This window comes from Pimephales promelas, chromosome 14 (genome assembly GCF_988280905.1).
Source record: "Pimephales promelas chromosome 14, fPimPro1.hap1.1, whole genome shotgun sequence".
Taxonomy (NCBI): domain Eukaryota; kingdom Metazoa; phylum Chordata; class Actinopteri; order Cypriniformes; family Leuciscidae; genus Pimephales; species Pimephales promelas.
The window spans coordinates 35,051,512-35,071,423 of record NC_142782.1 but is presented as its reverse complement, the minus strand read 5'-3'; the positions used below and the strand labels follow the sequence as shown (position 1 = coordinate 35,071,423).

At 35.4% G+C, this 19,912-nt stretch overlaps 1 protein-coding gene across 5 annotated transcripts; it reads right to left on the bottom strand.

Annotated features, from left to right (window-relative positions):
• Positions 1-916: 916 nt before the first annotated feature.
• Positions 917-18,512, bottom strand: cdc14b (cell division cycle 14B). 5 transcript variants are annotated; one of them, XM_089119922.1, is made up of 17 exons: positions 18,226-18,512; positions 16,856-16,946; positions 15,661-15,736; positions 15,456-15,548; positions 15,232-15,308; positions 14,026-14,092; positions 13,894-13,956; positions 12,936-13,023; positions 11,849-12,079; positions 10,487-10,625; positions 9,578-9,752; positions 9,240-9,343; positions 4,437-4,484; positions 3,659-3,712; positions 3,374-3,557; positions 1,566-1,631; positions 1,361-1,450 (listed from the first exon to the last, which is right to left on the bottom strand). In XM_089119922.1, exons 1-17 carry the CDS (start codon positions 18,326-18,328, stop codon positions 1,448-1,450), a joined length of 1,662 nt encoding a protein of 553 aa, XP_088976048.1. In that variant the 5' UTR covers positions 18,329-18,512; the 3' UTR covers positions 1,361-1,447. The 5 variants fall into 5 exon arrangements, with proteins under 5 accessions (XP_039509447.2, XP_088976050.1, XP_088976051.1 ...); XM_089119923.1 differs by lacking the exon at positions 18,226-18,512 and adding an exon at positions 17,179-17,549; XM_039653513.2 differs by lacking the exon at positions 1,566-1,631 and having other exon boundaries at positions 917-1,450.
• Between the last annotated feature and the right edge of the window lie 1,400 nt (positions 18,513-19,912).

The window sequence follows — 19,912 nt, the reverse complement described above, 5'->3', positions numbered from 1 at the left end:
GCCCAACACTTTTAAATATGGCAGAGCGCGCTCTTTATGACAGACGTGACCGTTATCCAATCACATGACGTCTTGTGTAGTTTAGGGGGCGTGTTCTTGTGTGAATTCTTCTTTCCTGCTGCTGAACGTCTCCCGCGCATAATGTTTACATTTACATCGATTTAAAGGGAAAGGCGGGCGATGACGGTGGCGCGAAAGTTACGTAATCAAACCGCCTTTTGTGTTTCAGCAGCTGTCGCCATAGGCCTACAATGTGATGAATAAAACCCTTTAACTATTGTTTTCTTAAGATAAAGGCCCTTCTGCATGAGACAGGTGCAGTATTTTGAAATCATTTCCATACTTCACCATACTATCAACAGCAATGTCTATATATAAAATTAAAGCAACAAAATACGCCATATTTAATAATGCACAATGAAAAATTTATAGAAATATTCAATTAAAAGCTAGCTTAAAAAATTAGTTTTAAGGTAAGATTTAAAAGTGCTAAGAGGTTTTGCTTGCCAAATATCGATCGGTAAATATTCCGGTTTTAATTTACAGAAAACTCTTTACTTAGAGATTAAATCATGAAGCTGTCAAAGAATAAAACTAAGTTTGTGTTTAGTTTTTTACACCGAATTGCAATTCTTGTTATTTTCAGCTGTATTATTCTCTGTGAACTTGTTCGATGTCTTCTAATTAAGCTTTTCTAACTATAGTATAAACGAGTTTACCAACTCTTGGATTTCAATTGTCTGCTAGATAATTTTTAAAACCAATAATGATTGCCATCACAACAAAGAGTAATTTTTAGTCAATTAAATATTTCAGAGCTGATTAAGCATAACTAGAAGAGTTATATTTACTATAAAAGCAAATCTTGATTAAACACCTATTATAAATCAATACAGTAAGTAATAATGACATTCAATCATTGCAGAAAGGATTTATTGAAAGGGATATGACTCAAATCCTTTCCTATTATATATAATATATATACATACATGTGAAATTATCATGATTTAAATTTGGTCATCAAAATCAAAAGTTTTGCATTATTTACAGTAAAAAAAAAAAAAAAAAAAAATCTATCAAATTCCAGCTTATATATACAGCTCTCAGCCATGATTCACATTCGATCTTTTACAGTTAATAAAGTACCAGAATCAATAAAGTACTAGATACAGTATTAAAAACAATATTAGTAATGCATAATTAACAAAGGCAGCGTCTGACACTCGATATTTACAACGGGATAAAAAGTCTAACTTCACAGATGCTTAAAGCTTTCTCTGATTAAAAAAACAAAACAAAACACTTTTTTTTACGCTTTATAAAATAAAAATGCAGATTTTTCTGTTGATAGCAGATAATCACTCAGACGAGTCCAGAAACCCATGAAGAAGTGAAACCGGAGTGATGACATCAGCGGAGGAGAGGCGCTCGAGCGTTGGACATGGAGTTACTGTGAAGACAAGAGACGCTTTAAACACCGAACCACTGTGTGCAAAACGCCCAGAGCACAACATGCACATGCTTTAAACACTCCAGAAGTGAAAAGCAGAAGGAAGAAAGGATACCATGGTCTCTGAAAGCGCACCGATGGCATTGCGTGAAGCACTTTCCTTCTTCCGGACAGAGTTCGTCTATTACAGGGGCGATTGCAAAGGCAGTGAAGAGATAAAAACCCATTAAAACGAAATCAAATCCTGTTAGTGTTAATGTTTCAGAGGCCCGTTCACAGCTGGTGTCACTCACACGCCTTTAATGCTCAAACGTTTCATTTAGATTAATGCACGGCTGTGTTTATTTGATCAAAAATACAGTAAAAATAATTAAATATTATTCTAATGTCAATCATCTGTTTTCTATGTGAATATATAGTAAAGTGTAATTTATGCCTGTGATTTTCAGCATCATTACTCCAGTCTTCAGTGTCACATGATCTTTCAGAAATCACTCTAATATGAGGATCTGATGATCAAGACACATTTATGATTATTATCAATGTTCAATGTTACACTTGTTTACTATATATTCACATAAAGAAAAAAAGATCATTTTTTTTACAGTATTTTTTGTATCAAATAAATGCAGCCTCGATGAGCATAAATTCCAAGCTTTAAACATTGCATTTGCATGCAGCTTTAAAAGCTTAAATATATCCTCAGATAAAGCGGATCAGAGACGCAGGTGTAAACGGGTCGATTCGTGATCACGGTTCTGGAGAACTCATCAGACTGAACCATGACACGTCTGAACCAGTGCCGGCCAACGACTAACCACATCCACAATAACTGTGTTTACACATAATATATGTGTGCATATAATTACTTTGTATATAGAAATACACACATGCATGTATATATTTAAGAATTATTTGCATGTATTACACTATTTATATTATATATTAATATATGAAATATCCATGCAAATATTTCTTAAATATATACATGTTATACATATTTCATATATTAATATATAATATAAATTGTTTAAATGTATACACATGCAAATATTACATACATTTACAAAAAATGTGTTAGAAATATTTGCATGTATAATTTATATTATAAAGATTTTATATATTAATACAGTAACACATTTTTTGTAAATGCATGTAATATTTGCATATTTAAACAATTTATGTTATATATGAATATATGAAATATGTATAACATGTATTATATTTAAGAAATATTTGCATGCATATTTCATATATTAATATATAATATAAATTGTTTAAATGTATACACATGCAAATATTACAAACATTTACAAAAAATGTGTTAATATATAAAATCTTTATAATATAAATTATACATGCAAATATTTCTTAGATAAATACATTTACACAATTTATATTAATACATGAAATATTTATAAGGTATACATTTAAGAAATATTTGCAAGCATGTAGATTTACACAATTTATATATTAACACATTTTTCGTAAATATATACATGCACGTGTGTGTACTTGTATATACAAAATAATTTTACACAGTACACACACCTTCTATTTATAATAAAATAAAATAAAAAAAAATATATATATATAAGCTTTAAACAGAGTTGCCACAGTAATATTTTGCAGTGCATTTATAAAACATGAAACAAGCATTTACTGTAAAGCTGCTTTGAAGCGATGTGCATTGCGAAAAGCACTATATAGTTCAATCAATTGAAGTTGATTTATATACTACTTTAATTTTGGATGCGACTAACAGTTGCCCAGCTCTAATGCAGACTGAATCAAGATGGAGTCGTCCATGATGGCATGCTAGCGTGATAGATTTGTCCATGTTAGCGTGCTAGCAGAGCCGTCAGAGTCATGCAGGGAAGACGAGAGTGTGTGCGGCCCCGATCACACGGCTCCGGGACTCACTGCGCTCAGGGAACTCATGCCGGAGGAAGTCCTCCTGTGCGGCTCTAAGCGCCTTAAGTTCGACCGCTCGATGAAACTACTGTTGGCCATAGAGCCAGCGCTAACGCCAGAGAACACGCCGTCCGTTTCACAGGCCGTTACGTGCAAGCTGCCTAAAGATCTAGCGAGCCTTGAATGTAAAGGTCTGTGAAAGGAAAACGTCATCCATCATCACACTGGAGCTCTGCTCAAGACGCTGCCGTGATGTAATGCACAAAGGCATGGAAACCTCACTGAATGACTCACCCGCTGGTCCCGCTGGAGCCGAGCGACGCGCGCGTTCTCTTCCGCTTATCCGAGCTGCGTGAGGAACACGTCACATTATTTATCATTTAAAGAAAAACAACAAAAAAAAATTCAGTAATCGAATACCAATGCTCTAAAGAATTAAATATTCAAAATTTAAATAAATTTATATATATATATATATATATATATATATATATATATATATTTGTCAGAAATTTAACACCAATGCTATAAATAATGAATTTAAATATTAAAAATGAAACAAATAAAAATAAAATAGTAATAAATTAAAAAAATCTATTTTTTTGTCAGTAATCAAATTCCAATAAAAAAATTGTAATTAATATTTTAAAAATAAAAACAAATAATAAAAAGTAATAAAAAGATTAGAAAAGTCAGTAACCAAACACCAATGCTATAAATTAATTAAATAAAAAAAAATGTAAGTTAGAAAAAAAAAAAATTAAATACTTGCTTAAAAACAAATCTATTTTTTTTGTCAGTAATCAAATACCAAAAAATGCAAGTAAATAATTTAAATTAAAAAGCTAAATATTTTATTTGTTTAGCTACATAACAATGTGATTATGTTGATTATTTTAGCTATATACACTTAAAATCTCAGGGGTTTGACTGACAAAACAACCCTTTTCCAACCCCGCATACATAAATGCAAAATAATTCTGTTAAAAAGGAATATGATATCGCACCATGTCCTTTAAACAAGGATATAATTACAGAGTACAGTTTTATTCAAATAAATAAGAAAAGCTACCTTAATGAATTAGATGTGGATTTGGTGTGAATTGTATTTTCTTCCAGCCTGCAAGCAAAAAAAAAAAATACATTTAAAAGCATATTCTCTACAGTCGCCGCAAAGTCATACAGCAAACTTAATTATCGAGAGCAAAAAACATAATTTTAGTGCATATGGCCATTCGCGCATTCCAGCATTCGGCTCATAATAACACTGATCTCTGCACAAATAACACATTACCCTCAGAAATATGAACCAGAAATAATTGTGCATTGATTATAACAGAAATTTGTGAGATCGCGATGAACTATGATGATGATTGACAGGTTATCAGTGATATATTTGCATTGCATTTCATTGCTATTTGATATTGTTGTATCATTAATGTTGTGTTAGCGGAATTAAAGAGCTTTTGTGAGATGTATAGGAACAATGCAAATTGATTTTGGTGTCATTTTAATATAAAACATGATCAATTTCAGTGTATGTGACAGCACTGATCGTCAACCAGTGGATCTCTGAGCGAGTGGCTGGAGGCGGGGCTCATTTGCATATTCATAGAACCACACATACTAAATGAGGCGAGGGTGTCAAGATACATTTAAGATATTTTAAGGAAAAAACACTTAAATATGTAATTTTGGAGATAAAAGATGAGTTACGGGATATAATTATTGGCTACAGAGGGACTTGTCAGTGATTTATTGTTGGTTATATTCAATGCTGAAAATAGAGCGTATCGTTCGTAAAAATCAACCCGAGATGTTCCTAATAGAGTCACACAACGCCGTCTCTCAGTTTTCAGGACGCCGGTGATGTTAGTAAAGGAGACACTTACAGCGTTCCAGTCCAGAGAAGGGCTAACGCATTTACAATCCCACCCCGTCTATACAGTAATGGAGGGAAGGGAAGCCAAACAACATCCAGCAGAAGACAACGCTACTGAGAGCAGAGAGCAGCAAAGCTAGCGGCCATCTGAACACAGGGGCGAAATTCAGAACAACAACAACAACACAAGGAAGACAGACAGACACAAGTCTTTCCAATCACTGCACACTGGATGGATCTGCAGTCCAAACCACATTACAGCATGAACTGTGCTTTAAAGTGCCCTTATTATGCTAATAAAGCTCCTAATGTTGTTTTAAACGTCATGCATCCAAAGTCAAAAACACATTTTTCCTTATAATCTCCATTACAGTATCAGCTCTTTTCTCTCGGTGTCTGAAACGCTTCGATCGAGGATTCAGTCTCTCTAAGCTCCGCCTCTCTGAGAGCTGCTCTGCTGTGATTGGTCAGAAAGCAAACGCTCATTATCATATCTTGATACGAACAGTTCAAGATTTTTCTACATTTTTCCGGTGTGATATATAATAATAACTAGGGCTGTGCAATATTTATATTTATATAATATAGATTTTGTATTTATATATATATATATATATATATATATATATATATATATATATATAAATAGTTTAAGCGCAAATAGTTTTTAAATATATACATGCATGCATAGGTATTTATATATACAGCACACACAAATATATTATGTAAACACAGACTTTTATTTTGGATGAGATTAATCGCAATTAATTTTTGCACAGCCCTAATAATAACCTTCGCAGACCCTTTTCCATTCACAAACAGATGCTATATTACACACTACATGAAAGATAATATCCCAAAAAGCATAATGGGGCACTTTAAACTCGGAGTAAATGCTCTTTATAGACACTTTAATATTACAAAATTTAAGCCTACAAATAAAATTTAGATTGTAAATCAAATTCAATCTGTGTCTGAGATCAGATCCAGTATACAGCGCAACTGAAAAAGACGATCAAAGCAAAACTGGCCAAAGCAGTTCACACACTTCATGCAAACATCATCATGCAAAGCCAAGACTTTGTTAGAACATCAAAAAAGGACAGAAGAAAGGTCAGCGCCGTCTGTGAAGCTGGAGAATAACGTAGTCCAGAGCGCTGGATGCATGCGAGACTTGTTTTGTTGTGACCTTTTACACTTTTAGACCCATTAAACGATGTAAATACGCTTCCATTGTGACGAATGAAGTCCGATCAGGAGGAAACTGCGGCTTTATGGAAATCAACGGCTCTGGCCGAGCTAAGCTAACCGCTATTGGCTATTTAAAAAGGGGGAGGAGCTGAACGATATGCCCCGCCCTCTCTTCCTGTTTCAGTGGGAATGACATCAACGCAGTGGATAATGCTGCACGACCAGTGTTGGGTAAGTTACTCTAAAAAAGTAATTAATTAGTTACTAATTACCTCTTCAACAGTGTAATTAGATTACTGTACTAATTACTCTCTTTAAAAAGTATTTAATTACTTATAATTACTTTCAAAATCTCAACCAGCTGAATAATACAAGGATAGACATGAATCTGTTTTAATTCTTTCAAATAAATACTATAAAAATGCATAAATTATCCTTAAACTGACCAAGGTGGAGAAGGTTACATTATAAAAACATACTTTTTAGCATCAGACAAAACATTTTGATGTTAAACCCACTATTGTTTTATGTCTGATCGCATGATATTTCACACTTTTTTCATACATTTTACAATAATTCATACGAATTTGTACGAGTGCGGTCGTAATATTTAGACACCTCATAAAATGCATACGAATCGCTCTGAGATCGGATTGATCTATACGCAGTATTTACCTCAATTACATCAGAAGTAACTAATTAAATTACAGATAAATTAAGAGTAATCCCTTACTTTACATTTTCAATGGAAAAGTAATTAAATTACAGTAACTAATTACTTAGTACTTAGTTACACCCAACACTGTGCACGACTCATGGGACTTTATGGTATAAATGACAGATTCAGATAAAATTGTACCATTTACCAACAAAGAACAAGTATAAAATTAGGATGAAGGGCTATTTGAGTAATTAATGAGTGCCGTTACAGAGCGCTGCTGGTGTTGAGATGTTAAACTGCCAAATGTTAGGGATGTGCACGAATATTACAATTTTAGAATATTTGATCTGTAATTATTAATATATAAACGATGTCTAGTAAAGCGTTTTGTGTATATTGCTTAATGTGAGCTTGTTCAGAAATGGGGACATAAAAAAAAACAATCTCTTTCTCGTTAAATGACATTTAAATAAACAAATATTCGGTTTTTATTAACCTGAATATTCAAATACGATATTTTTGAAAAATACCCATCCGTAGTGGCTATACCTTTTCTAACTGATCCAAAACTAAAGACTTTCAATGAGGGGGTCAAAAAAATGATCAAAAGAGCCGTAAAAAAAACATCGTTCATCGTTCGAACGTGGAAGCAAAAGAAAAGCACTAAATGAAATGAAGACCTGCAACAGCCACATGTTGGTTACGATGGGCGATGATGATGATGATGTCACAGACTCACCTGAACGTCATTCTGCTACCGTTTCAACGACACACAACAGTCGGGCCACAGCGAGCCCAGAAAACTGCAACACTTTACTACCATTCGCCTGCTGTGTGATAAAAGGCTTTTGGGGTCTTTCTGGTCTCGCCAGCACAATCATTAACAGGAAGACGATGTTTTAAACTCGAAAACATGCGGTTAGTCTATACAGGTCATGCACACACACTTAAACATCCATCATTAGCGGGAAAACCACTATTTATGCAGATTATCCGGCGTGGGAATCGACCGGACGAGTGTCTAACATCCACTGGCGCGCGGCTTTCTCGTTCATTTCCTAGTTCAAGTTAACGGTGGCGTTTACTAAGATCTCTAAATTATAAACATGATCAAACGCACAGCATCCGTCGTCTGATTGATAATGTATTACTTTTTTAATCAAGCGTCCTCCTTCAGCTCGAGCTTCATGAGTCTTTGTGTCAAATCTGTAGAGTTATATAAAATAAACGCAAGAACTTTCATAGTGTTATTAATATTTAGCTTCACTTTTCTTGATTAGCAATTATTTGTTTTGAAAAATCACGAGGATTAAATATGATCATCAGGTTTGTCTCTCAACCATCATTGTATTCTGTTTTAAAACAACAGAGCTTTGATTATAAAACTAAGCATTTAAATATAATCTTACTAAGACATCATTGCCAGATGTTAATATTTATATGCATTTTATGCAAGTATCTGCATTTCAGTTACATTTTACGCACCAAAACTTAATCGAAAAATTAAATATAGTGCAAAAGTTCAGTAATTCAACTTAAAAGCTGAAACTAATATATTACATAGACTCTTTACATGCATTTATTTGTTATAATTGTGATGATTATGGCTTACAGATAAGAAAAACTTTTCACAATATTCTAATTTTCAAGCCATAATCATCACAATTATAACAAATAAAGGCTTGAAATATCTCACTTTGCATGTAATGAGTCTATATAATATATTAGTTTCAGCTTTTAAGTTGAATTACTGAAATACATGAACTTTTGAATAAAATGAAGCCGTTTTTCTTCCATATTATCACTAAATGAGCCATAAAAGCCTGATGCATCAAAAGATTCATTTAGATTCAATAAACATAACAAAAAAAATCTAATTTTTTTTAAACGCAACAATTTCAGGCTTTAAAGTGTTGAATTGTTACACATCTCCTTTAATTCAGATCTAAAAGCAGTTTGCCTGCATTCAGAGTATCTTAGCAGCAATAATCCAACACAAGTCTGGGAATTTGAAATAAAAGTTTCTGATATCTTTATTAACTGTTGCATTAATCACAGACTGCGGGATCGAGCCGGTTTCTCCAGCGCCAGTGGACACGTGTGTGTGTGACGGACAAGGGATGTAATGGAGAAGAACTTACGATAGTGAACCCGTGGACGCCCTGGACTGCCTCTTACTCTTCAGAGCTCGTAGTTTATCGCCTTGCGTGAGGCCGCCACACTCCTCTTCCTCTTCCTCTGTGTGCTGAACACATGAACAACACCTCCGGTTAACCACAGTCTGAAACCGTCTCCATTGACTTTACATTCAAAAATTGATTTGCACAATCGATCGGACCAGTTTCGAAAACGAAAATAGGGACTCGATTTTAACAGCCTTTTTTTTGTAATCAAAAACGTTTTTTAACCAACATGTAATGTCTTTTCTGTTCACCAAAAAGCAACAAATCAAAACGTACACCTAAACTGAGTTACTCACTGTTTCAGTGGCTGTTTTCCTCTGTGAAATGTTCTTGTTTGTGCCATTGATGGAGATATCTTCGACTCCGGACAGGATTCCAGCCACTGCCGCTTTACTCGAGCCGTTTTCCTGCTCCTTTACATTCGCTTTTTGATGGTACAGATCGCCCTCGGCCCAGAGACTCGCCTGCTTCCTGTTAGATTGAGACGCGTATACATCAGTATTAGGCCTAGATTGGTATATACACAGTACTGGCCAAATATCTGGAATAATTCAGATTTTTAATGCGTCTCAGAGTCTCTTCTGCTCACCAAGGATGATCAAAATACTGTAAAAATAGTGAAATATTATTCTAATGTAAATCATCTGTTTTCTATGTGAATATACAGTAAAGTGTAATTTATTCCTGTGATTTTCAGCATCATTACTCCAGTCTTCAGGGTCACATGATCCTTCAGAAATCACTCTAATATTAAGATCTGATGATCAAGAAACATTTGAGTAATGATGCTGAAAATCACAGGAATAAATTACACTTTACTACATATTCACATGGAAAAAAGATGATTCACATTATAATAATATTTCACTATTTAACAGTATTTTTGATCGAATAAAAGCAGCTTTGATGAGCAAGCATTAATCAAACATTTGACTGGTACAAGATCTACACAATAAAAATGAATTTGCTTTATCTAATCAATAAAATTGTGGCAACAGATTACAAGCATTTTTATTTATTAAATTAAACAAATTAGAATTGAGTAATAGTTAATCAAATTAACATTCTAATTAATTCTAATTTGTACAATTTAATTAATAATATTGCTTGTAATATGCTGCCACAATTTTATTGATTAGATAAGCATATTATTTTTTTCAGAGTACACTGCTGTTGTGGATTAAAGCGTCCAGAGAATCACCCACTCTTCAACAAAGTTCTGCTGCGGTCCAATGACTGATCCGGGTCTGCAGATCCTGATCCACGCGATGGCTTCGGCTGCAGTCATTCTGAAGTGCTTCATCATGTAACAGCCAATCAGAGTCCCCGTTCGGCCCAGACCCGCTGAAACACACGGCGGTTTCACAATCAATAAACTATCCGATTCAATCAATAAACTGGACTAGAGCCCGACCGATAAAGGATTTTGAAGGCCGATACAAATATTTGTTGGTATTTAAAATCCGATATATCGGCCGATATTATTATTATTATTATTATTTTTTTTTTTCAGAAATGCGCAACAAAACATTAACAGATTTCCCTAACATTAGTTATTTGTAGTTATGTATAAGTTTTAACTAAAATAATAAGAAAATGCATTTTAAAAACAAACTTGTTTCTTTTATTGTCGCAACAGAACATTGCCCTCTGGTGGACAAACTATACAACTCCAACACTCATGACGTTTCAAGCGCGTTTCGTCCATTTTTATTTTAATGTTGAAATATTCATTTATCGGCCATTATAACTGCCGATACCGATAGTTTGGAAAATGCCTAATATCGGCCTGCCGATATATCGGTCTGGCTCTAATCTGGATAAAAGCAGAACTGGTTATTTTGGCGAGTTCATCTAAAGCTTCTCTTCTCGTCCTCATCGACTCCAGAGGAGAGTTTGTTCAGGATCTCAAACGTTGACTTCAATAAACATAATTAATGTGATTCTCTTTAATCTTTTCCCTCAGGCAAGATAGATATGCAACACGGCAAGCCCTCATCACAGTTATTAAAGAAAGATGAACATGGATAAGAAGCATAATAGTTGCTCTTTAAAGGAGTGATAATTTACTCGCCCCCATGTCATCCAAGAGGTCCATGTCTTTCTTTCTTGAGTCGAGAAGAAATTAAGGTTTTTGTGAAAACGAATCTTTTTAGTCATTTCATTCACTGAATCAACAAAATGACTCAAAAAAGATTTGTTCGTTTTGATGAACGAGTTCGACCAGGAGCATCACAGAGCAGAGCAAGGCGAGCATTTGAGCTTATAAAACATAAGCTTTGTTATTTATTTATTAAATAAGCGATCGTTTCGCTTGATAAGACCCTTATTCATCGTCTGGTGTCGTTTAAAGCCCTTTGAAGCTGCACTGAAACTCTCATTTGGACCTTGAACCGTTTGGTCCCCATTGAAGTCCATTATATGGAGAAAATCCTGGAATGTTTTCATCAAAAACCTTCATTTCTTTTCCACTGAAGAAAGAAAGACATGGACATCTTGGATGACACGGGGGCGAGTAAATTATCAGCAAAAGTTTTTTTAAAAGTGAACTACTCCTTTAAGCGCACCTTTACAGTGGACCGCGATGGCGCCGTCAGCGTTCTCGCAGATGTTCAGGAACTTGGCGACGATGGCATCATTAGGCGTACTTCCATCCACAAAGAACAGGTCGTGGTGTTTGAAGCCCATGTCTGTGAAACGCTTGGCGTCGTACATCTTCTTGTTGAGCCGGATGATGTTGGTGATGTTGTGCTTCCTGAAGTACGGGAAATACGCCTCAGGGGCATGAAGAGGGTATCCTAGAGGAAAAGAGATCTTACATTCCAGACCAGTTTCACACAGATTACACAGTCAGAAATAAAGTTTACTCTACTCCACGTCATCCGAGATGTTCATGTGTTTCTTTCTTCGGTCGGAAAAGAAATGAAGGTTTTTGAGGAACACACTCCAGGGTTTCTCCATATAATGGACTTCATTGGGGTCCAAACGGGTCGAAGGTCAGATGTAAGCTTCAACGTCTCGACACGAATAAGGAATAAGAGTCTGATCTAGACAAACCAGCGACATTTACAACAAAATACACATTTATATACTTTAACCACTAATACTCGTTTAGGACGTCCACAATATCAGGTTGAAAGGTCAGACGTGTTAAAAAAAAATTACAATTTATCCTTCAACTTCAAAATCATCCGACATCGTTGTTTTACCTTTTATTTTTTTATTAATGCCGTTTGACTCAGTCTTTGCACGTTCGCTTTGTAAACACTGGGTCTGTTCTTACGCCTACGTCCCGCTTGACCTTTCACCCTGATGACGTAACATGTGTCGCATCACAGCTCGAGCAAGACCAGCATTAGTGGTTAAAGTATATAAATGAGTGTTTTTGTTGTAAATGTCGCTGGTTTGTGTAGATCAGACTCTTATTCCTCGGCTGGATCGTGTCGAGACTTTGAAGCTCACATCTGACCTTCGACCCCATTGAAGACACTATGGAGAAACCCTGGAGTGTGTTCCTCAGAAACCTTCACTTCTTTTCCGACTGAAGAAAGAAACACATGAGCATCTCGGATGACGTCGGGGAGAGTAAATTATGAGGAAGTGAAACTGTAATAATCATTTAAAGTGACACCAAACAAGCGAAACCATACACACCATTCTCAATTTTACTCTTTGGATGAGGACCGCTGAAAGCCAAAAACTTCCCTGGAATGATCCAGTTAAAATCTCCATTTTCTGCCCGCTGGAAAAAAATATTAAAGTCACCATGAAATCAAAATGAACATAATTGTTCTTTTTTTGCACTGTAATCAGAATCAGTTCCTCTTGCAGCATCTCTTCTCTGATGATGTGGGCGGGGCTATAACCTGTCACTCACATGAGATCATGTAACCATCCAATCAATTTCCCACATAAAAATTGAAGCCCCGCCCACATTTGTTCTTCACTCAGATATACAGCACTAGCGCAACTTCCCTTTAAAGACGCATCAAACGTGAAGTGTGAGATTAAACGTTACCAGTGTTGTAGTACTCGAGACTCGGACTCGTGACCATATTTTATTGGTCTTGGTCTTGTCATGGACTCGTGTCCATTTGGACTCGGAATTGACTCGTACTCGAACATTTGTTTTTTTTAGGACTCGGAATTATTCCCGAGTCCACTCGAGTTCAACTAAAAATATTTTTCATGATTATTAATGTATGTTAATAAAATATTTCTTTAAATTGATTGACACGCCCAGTGATTGGTGATTTTCTAGTGCGCAACTGCGCATGACAAATTGTAATAAAATTACTTTTAACACCACCTACTATGTGGCCTTTTTACCCTAAACTGATCATATTTTTTAAACTCTAAGTAAATTCAGTAAAATAAAAAAAAAGGGATTTCTCTACCTAATTTACTTTTATTTACTTAGAGAAATCCCTTTTTTTTTTTTATTATTACTGAATTTACTTAATCAACCCTCACTGGTCTCAGTCTCGACTCGGACTCGACCGTCTCTGGTCTCGGACTCGACTCTCTCTGGTCTCGGTGTCGACTCGGACTCGAGTGAGGTGGTCTCGACTACAACACTGAACTTTACTCTTTTACATCAGCGGAAACTCACCTCATAATGCTCATATTCCTCCACATTAAACTGGGAGAAATCCAGCCAGCCGAACTGCAGAGCCTGAAACACAACGCATGCGGTCAGCAGGAATAGTGAGCGTGTCTGATGAAGCTGCAGGATCTGGATTACCTTGTGAACGCCAAGTAGACAGTCAAGAATATTCAGATTGTACATGCAAGTTCCAAAAGACGCGTCTCTGTTGAATGGAACGGAAAATTAAGTCAGAGATTAACAAGATTTACTATTACTACTGCTTTTTAAATTTATCCCGAGGTCCACAAGCAACTTGGGCCTCGTTTACACTGTCAGTGAAATGTGAACCAAATCTGATTTTTTTGCTCATATGTGACATAGATCGCAACAATGTAAACAGCACAAAAAAAGCATGCATTCGGATATTTTAAGATCGGTTTCAGGCCTCGTTCATATGTGGAAATAAATCAGATTCGACTTATGTAAACAGGCAGAACTTCGCATATATCACAAAGCTAGCATCAAGCATATTTCACGTTCATCTGTGCAATAACGTCCTTTAAAGGAGTAGTTCACTTTTAAAAAAACTTTTGATGATAATTTACTCACCCCCATGTCATCCAAGATGTCCACGTCTTTCTTTCTTCAGTCGAAAAGAAATGAAGGTTTTTGATGAAAACATTCCAGGATTTTCTCCATATAATGGACTTCAATGGGGTCCAAATGAGAGTTTCAGTGCAGCTTCAAACGATTCCAGACGATGAATAAGGGTCTCTTCGAGTCATGACTCGAAAAAAGATTTGTTCGTTTTGATGAACGAGTTCGAACAGGAGAGTCACGAACGCTCATCACAGAACAAGGCGAGCATTTGTGCTTATAAAATTTAAACTTTATTTATTTTTGAAATGGCCAATCGTTTCGCTTGATAAGAACCTTATTCATCGTCTGGTGTCGTTTAAAGCCCTTTGAAGCTGCACTGAAACTCTCATTTGGACCTTGAACCGTTTGGTCCCCATTGAAGTCCATTATATGGAGAAAATCCTGGAATGTTTTCATCAAAAACCTTCATTTCTTTTCGACTGAAGAAAGAAAGACGTGGACATCTTGGATGACACGGGGGCGAGTAAATTATCAGCAAAAGTTTTTTTTTAAAGTGAACTACTCGATGTTTCAGATATTAGGCCTATATGTCACATCACGTGTAAACACATGAATCGGATCTGGGTCACGATTGAAAAAATCTGAATTGGGCATCAAGACCTGCAGTGTAAACGAGGCCTTGTTGTGCCAGAACACTTTGATACCTCATAATAATAATATGCATTTTCTTGAATAATGTAGGGGGTAAATTTCAATTATTACCGAAAAGGAAGATACGACGCATTTTGAGAGACAAGAAGGCTGTATGCTTCTTCTGGTGTTTTCTGTAGATGCATTACCTAAACAACAACAGTGAGCCTTCAACATCTGGCAGAACTACAAACACATTTTACGTGTTATAAATAATGTTTGAGCATTTCATCAGATTGCATTTGCCTAAAAGGCAAAAATAAACAGTAAATATAAAGTTGGACTGTGAAACTCACAGCATAAGAGCCGATCAAATACGCAGCATTGGCTTGTTTCTTTCGGTCCCCACAGGTATAAAACACAATTTTCTTCTTTGCATGAACACAAGACTGTGGGATTAGAAAAGCACACATTCAAAAGCAAATCTTTGAAATAATTCAAACATGAAAGAGTGTGTTTAGTAGAACAGTGCAACGTTGCATTTTATGTGCCAGTCATTACCTTCAGCTTCTTGTTGAGCTTGCAACAGAAGCGATAAAACATGGCGAGGTTGAGCGGGCCAAAGTCTGCATAGAAGCTGTTCAAATATAACAATCAAAGAGGTCAATGATAAACATCTGGTGCAATGCACTCGAAACTATACAGGCTATTCTGACGCTGAGAAACGCAAAAAAAAGAGGCTTGATTATGGGATAGTGTGAGTTTTTCTTTCCATTGTTGTAATACATGCATGCATGAATAAATACATACACATGCATTAATGCATCTATATACAGGTGAAACTCGAAAAATTACAATATGGTGCAAAAGTTCATTTATTTCAGTAATTCAACTTAAAACAAGCATGCAAAGTGAGATATTTCAAGCCTTTATTTGTTATAATTGTGATGATTATGGCTTACAGATATGAAAACACTAAATTCAAAATTAGAATATTGTGAAAAGGTTTTCATATCTGTAATCCATAATCACAATTATAACAAATAAAGGCTTGAAATATCTAATTTGCATGTAATGGGTCTATTTAATATATTAGTTTCACCTTTTAAGTTAAATTACTGAAATAAACGAACTTTTGCACCATATTCTAATTTTTCGAGTTTCATCTGTACATGCATATATTTGTAAACTTATGTAAACTTTGCAATGTGCATAATTGTATTAATGCATTTATTCACATATATATACACACACACACACACACATATATATATATATATATATATATATATATTGTATATATATATACACACACACATGTATGCATAAATTTAGTCATGCATACATAAGTTTACAAAATCTTTTTAAATGGCTCATTGTATGATATAGTGAGAATATGGAGGAAAAAAGCAGCTTCATTTTATTCAAACTGAGCAAAAATATCTACAGCAGATACTTTCATAAAATGCATATAAATATCAATATCTGTAAATATACGTCTTAAAAAGATTATAAATGATTTGTTTCATAATCAAAGCTCTGTAGTATTAAAACATATAATGCAATGATGATAAAGAGATGAAAGTAAACCTTACTCAACGGCCTGACGATCATATTTGATACTTGGATTGTGTGTGCAATGATTTTGATCATGCAAGAGGCCTTATCACTTATTAAATATGATAATGTAGCATTACGTGTATTAGAATGTCCCTAATGAGCCATAGACTGCGTTTTAAAGGTAAACCTCTCTTACTTCTCATAGGAAAGCTCTTCATCTATGCAGAAACAGTGTCTGTCAGGAGAGCTCTTCACCTTCTGAGGAAGAAGAGCAAAATACAGCTGATCTGAAAGACACAAAGTGCACATGATGAAGGAAACCAAACTATTCTGTAATCTGTCACAACTGATGCATTTCTCCACGCGGTATATTAATGTAAACACATCTGACTGCATCTATTGGTCCGAGAGATTTGAATCTGCATCCCGGAAGTGAGTTAAAAGACAAACACAGACTGATCCGGACCACAAAACTAAAAATAAAAGGCCATTTAAAAACAAAAGAAATATGAGCATCACCTTTAATGACTTCGATGCAGTTTGACAGATCGCAGGTTTCTATGAAAACGTTGTTCCGGTACATTTTAATTTTAATCTTGGTTTAACGTTAGTTTAATCTAAATCCACACTACAAATTACACATACAACAAAAATAGGCAAATTTCCGTCGACACTTTATGAAGAAATCGTGTGTGTAATAGAGAATTATGCGACAAGAAAGTAAAAATACTTAATGTTTACGCGTTGAACTTGAATTTAAAACGATACAACTGATCCGCTTTGACTCTTCATAGATGTAAATAACGTTAACCAGCACTAGCGATCTTTCTCTCTTGCTCCTGAAGTCCGATTAAAGTTCGTGCCGTTTAAAGCCAAGTTAAAATCTTTTTCCCATCATCTTTTTCAACACCTGATTGGCTCACAATCGCACCGCTGACACGTCAATCACAACTAGGCCCCTCCTCTCAGAATTTAAACGGTAGAGTCCTCAGGGGTTGGTCAAAAGAAACTATTTTGATTGTCCGTATAGCGTTTCTTTGTTTAAAAACACATTTCCCCTAATTTTCATGACTGTAACGTAAAACAAAAAAAAAATCAATTGAGGGCACATTTGTTGAATAATCTATAACTTATGCAGATTAAAAAAAAACTTTTCCGGTCCCTGATTGGTTCACGGACGTACCACTGACACGTCAATCATATTAGGCCCCTCCCTTCACAGAATTTAAACTAAACAGCAGGGAGTATTCGACTCTGATTGGAACGCTGCCCGAGCCGTTGCTAGGAGAGAATGGTCGATTGGCCAATAAGATTTCTTTCTTTTTTTCGCTTTGATTGAATATTTATTACACTAATTTTCAGTGATTTACATTCAGCGAACAGAACAAAGAAGATCATTCAGCCAAGTTAATAGTGACGTTTTAATTACTCTCATATTTAACCAGTTTTAATCTCCATATAAAGCTCCAAATTAACCCCTGACAGGAATTATAACACACTACTTTATGACCCCGATGTTGGTTCTACTTTATGAGATCATCATGGCAGCGTCTGTGGTTTGTTTACCTGTGATATGAACGTAAATCTCGCTCTTGGACTCCGTCTGGCCGCTCAGAGAAGCGCAGAGTCTTTTCCTCGACTCGCTCCGTCGCTCGCTCTTGCGCTTCATACTTCTCTAGGCATGGAAAGATGGCGTTTCAAACGGGAATGTGCGATGAAAGTGCGTTATTTTGCATAGTCCAGCTTGTAACAGCTCCATGCGCTGCAGACCGAAGTATATTTGAGCCAGTTGTCCTGCGAGTGACGTATGGAAGGCAAGTTTCTAAAAGCCTTGCGAGTGACGTCACTGCGCCACCATCCATCCTGCTTCCCAACACATACGGGCACTGACAGAACTTTAACCCGTCACGAAACAAGACACTAACGTTAGGTTTTAGGATTGTTTGTATTGTTATTATGATTTCATTTCATTCTCATATATATTTAAAATTAGTTTTATCCTAAAATTGTTAGAAAACGAAAGCCATATGTCTAAACAAGTTTTGTTCCTAATCCAAAGTTGATAGTGCAAAAATTGAAACGCTAAAAGGTAATGTAACGCGTCCGAATGATGCCTAATTTATGATGATTACTAAAATGTGATGTGATAGGGGGGAAAGAGCATTAAAAACCTTTACTGGGACACTGACAGATAGCTTTTCTTTGTCAAATGTCTTATTTCATATCTTTAGAGTTTGGATATGAAACTTAAACTGGACATATATGGATCTGGATTTAAATGTAAATACATGCATGTAGATAGTGAAATAATAGATGTATAGCTGCTTATGCATACATTCATGCGTGCATTTATAGATTAATGCATGCATTCATACATACATTCATAAAATGCATGCATGCACGCATTCATACATGCATGCCTGCATTCAAACATACATGCATGCATGCATACATACATTCATAAAATACCTGCATTCATACATACATGCATGCATTCAAACACACACACACACACACGCATTCATCCATACATGTATGCATTCATTCATACATGCATGCATTCAAACATACATACATGCATGCATTCATACATACATGCATGCATGCATTCATACATGCATCCATACATAAATGCATGCATTCAAACATAAATGCATGCTTTCATAAATGCATGCCTGCATTCAAACATACATGCATGCATTCATACATACATTCATAAAATACCTGCATTTATACATACATGCATGCATTCAAACACACACACACACACACACACACACACACACACATGCATTCATACATGTATGCATGCCTTCATCCATACATGCATGCATTCATTCATACATGCATACATGCATGCATTCAAACATACATACATGCATGCATTCATACATGCATCCATACATAAATGCATGCATTCATAAAATACCTGCATTAATACATACATGCATACATTCAAACACACACATGCATTCATACATGTATGCATGCATTCATCCATACATGCATGCATTCATTCATACATGCATACATGCATGCATTCAAACATACATACATGCATGCATTCATACATGCATACATGCATGCATTCAAACATACATACATGCATGCATTCATACATACATGCATGCATGCATACTTTCAAACATGAAAACTGGTATTTTATTATCTTATTTCTACACGTGTGATACATATTTTTCCTGTGAATTTCTCTTCTGTAAAGCACTGCTATTAAAATAAAATAAAGCTTTAC

What these genes read in the sequence shown, in the direction of transcription:
- cdc14b (XM_089119922.1), bottom strand. Translation starts at nt 18,328, where the DNA reads ATGAAGCGCAAGAGCGAGCGACGGAGCGAGTCGAGGAAAAGACTCTGC. An exon ending in GATTTACGTTCATATCACAG is followed by an intron (nt 16,947 to 18,225) that starts GTAAACAAACCA and finishes TGTGTCTTTCAG; the next exon opens with ATCAGCTGTATTTTGCTCTT. An exon ending in GAAGAGCTTTCCTATGAGAA is followed by an intron (nt 15,737 to 16,855) that starts GTAAGAGAGGTT and finishes ATATTTGAACAG; the next exon opens with CTTCTATGCAGACTTTGGCC.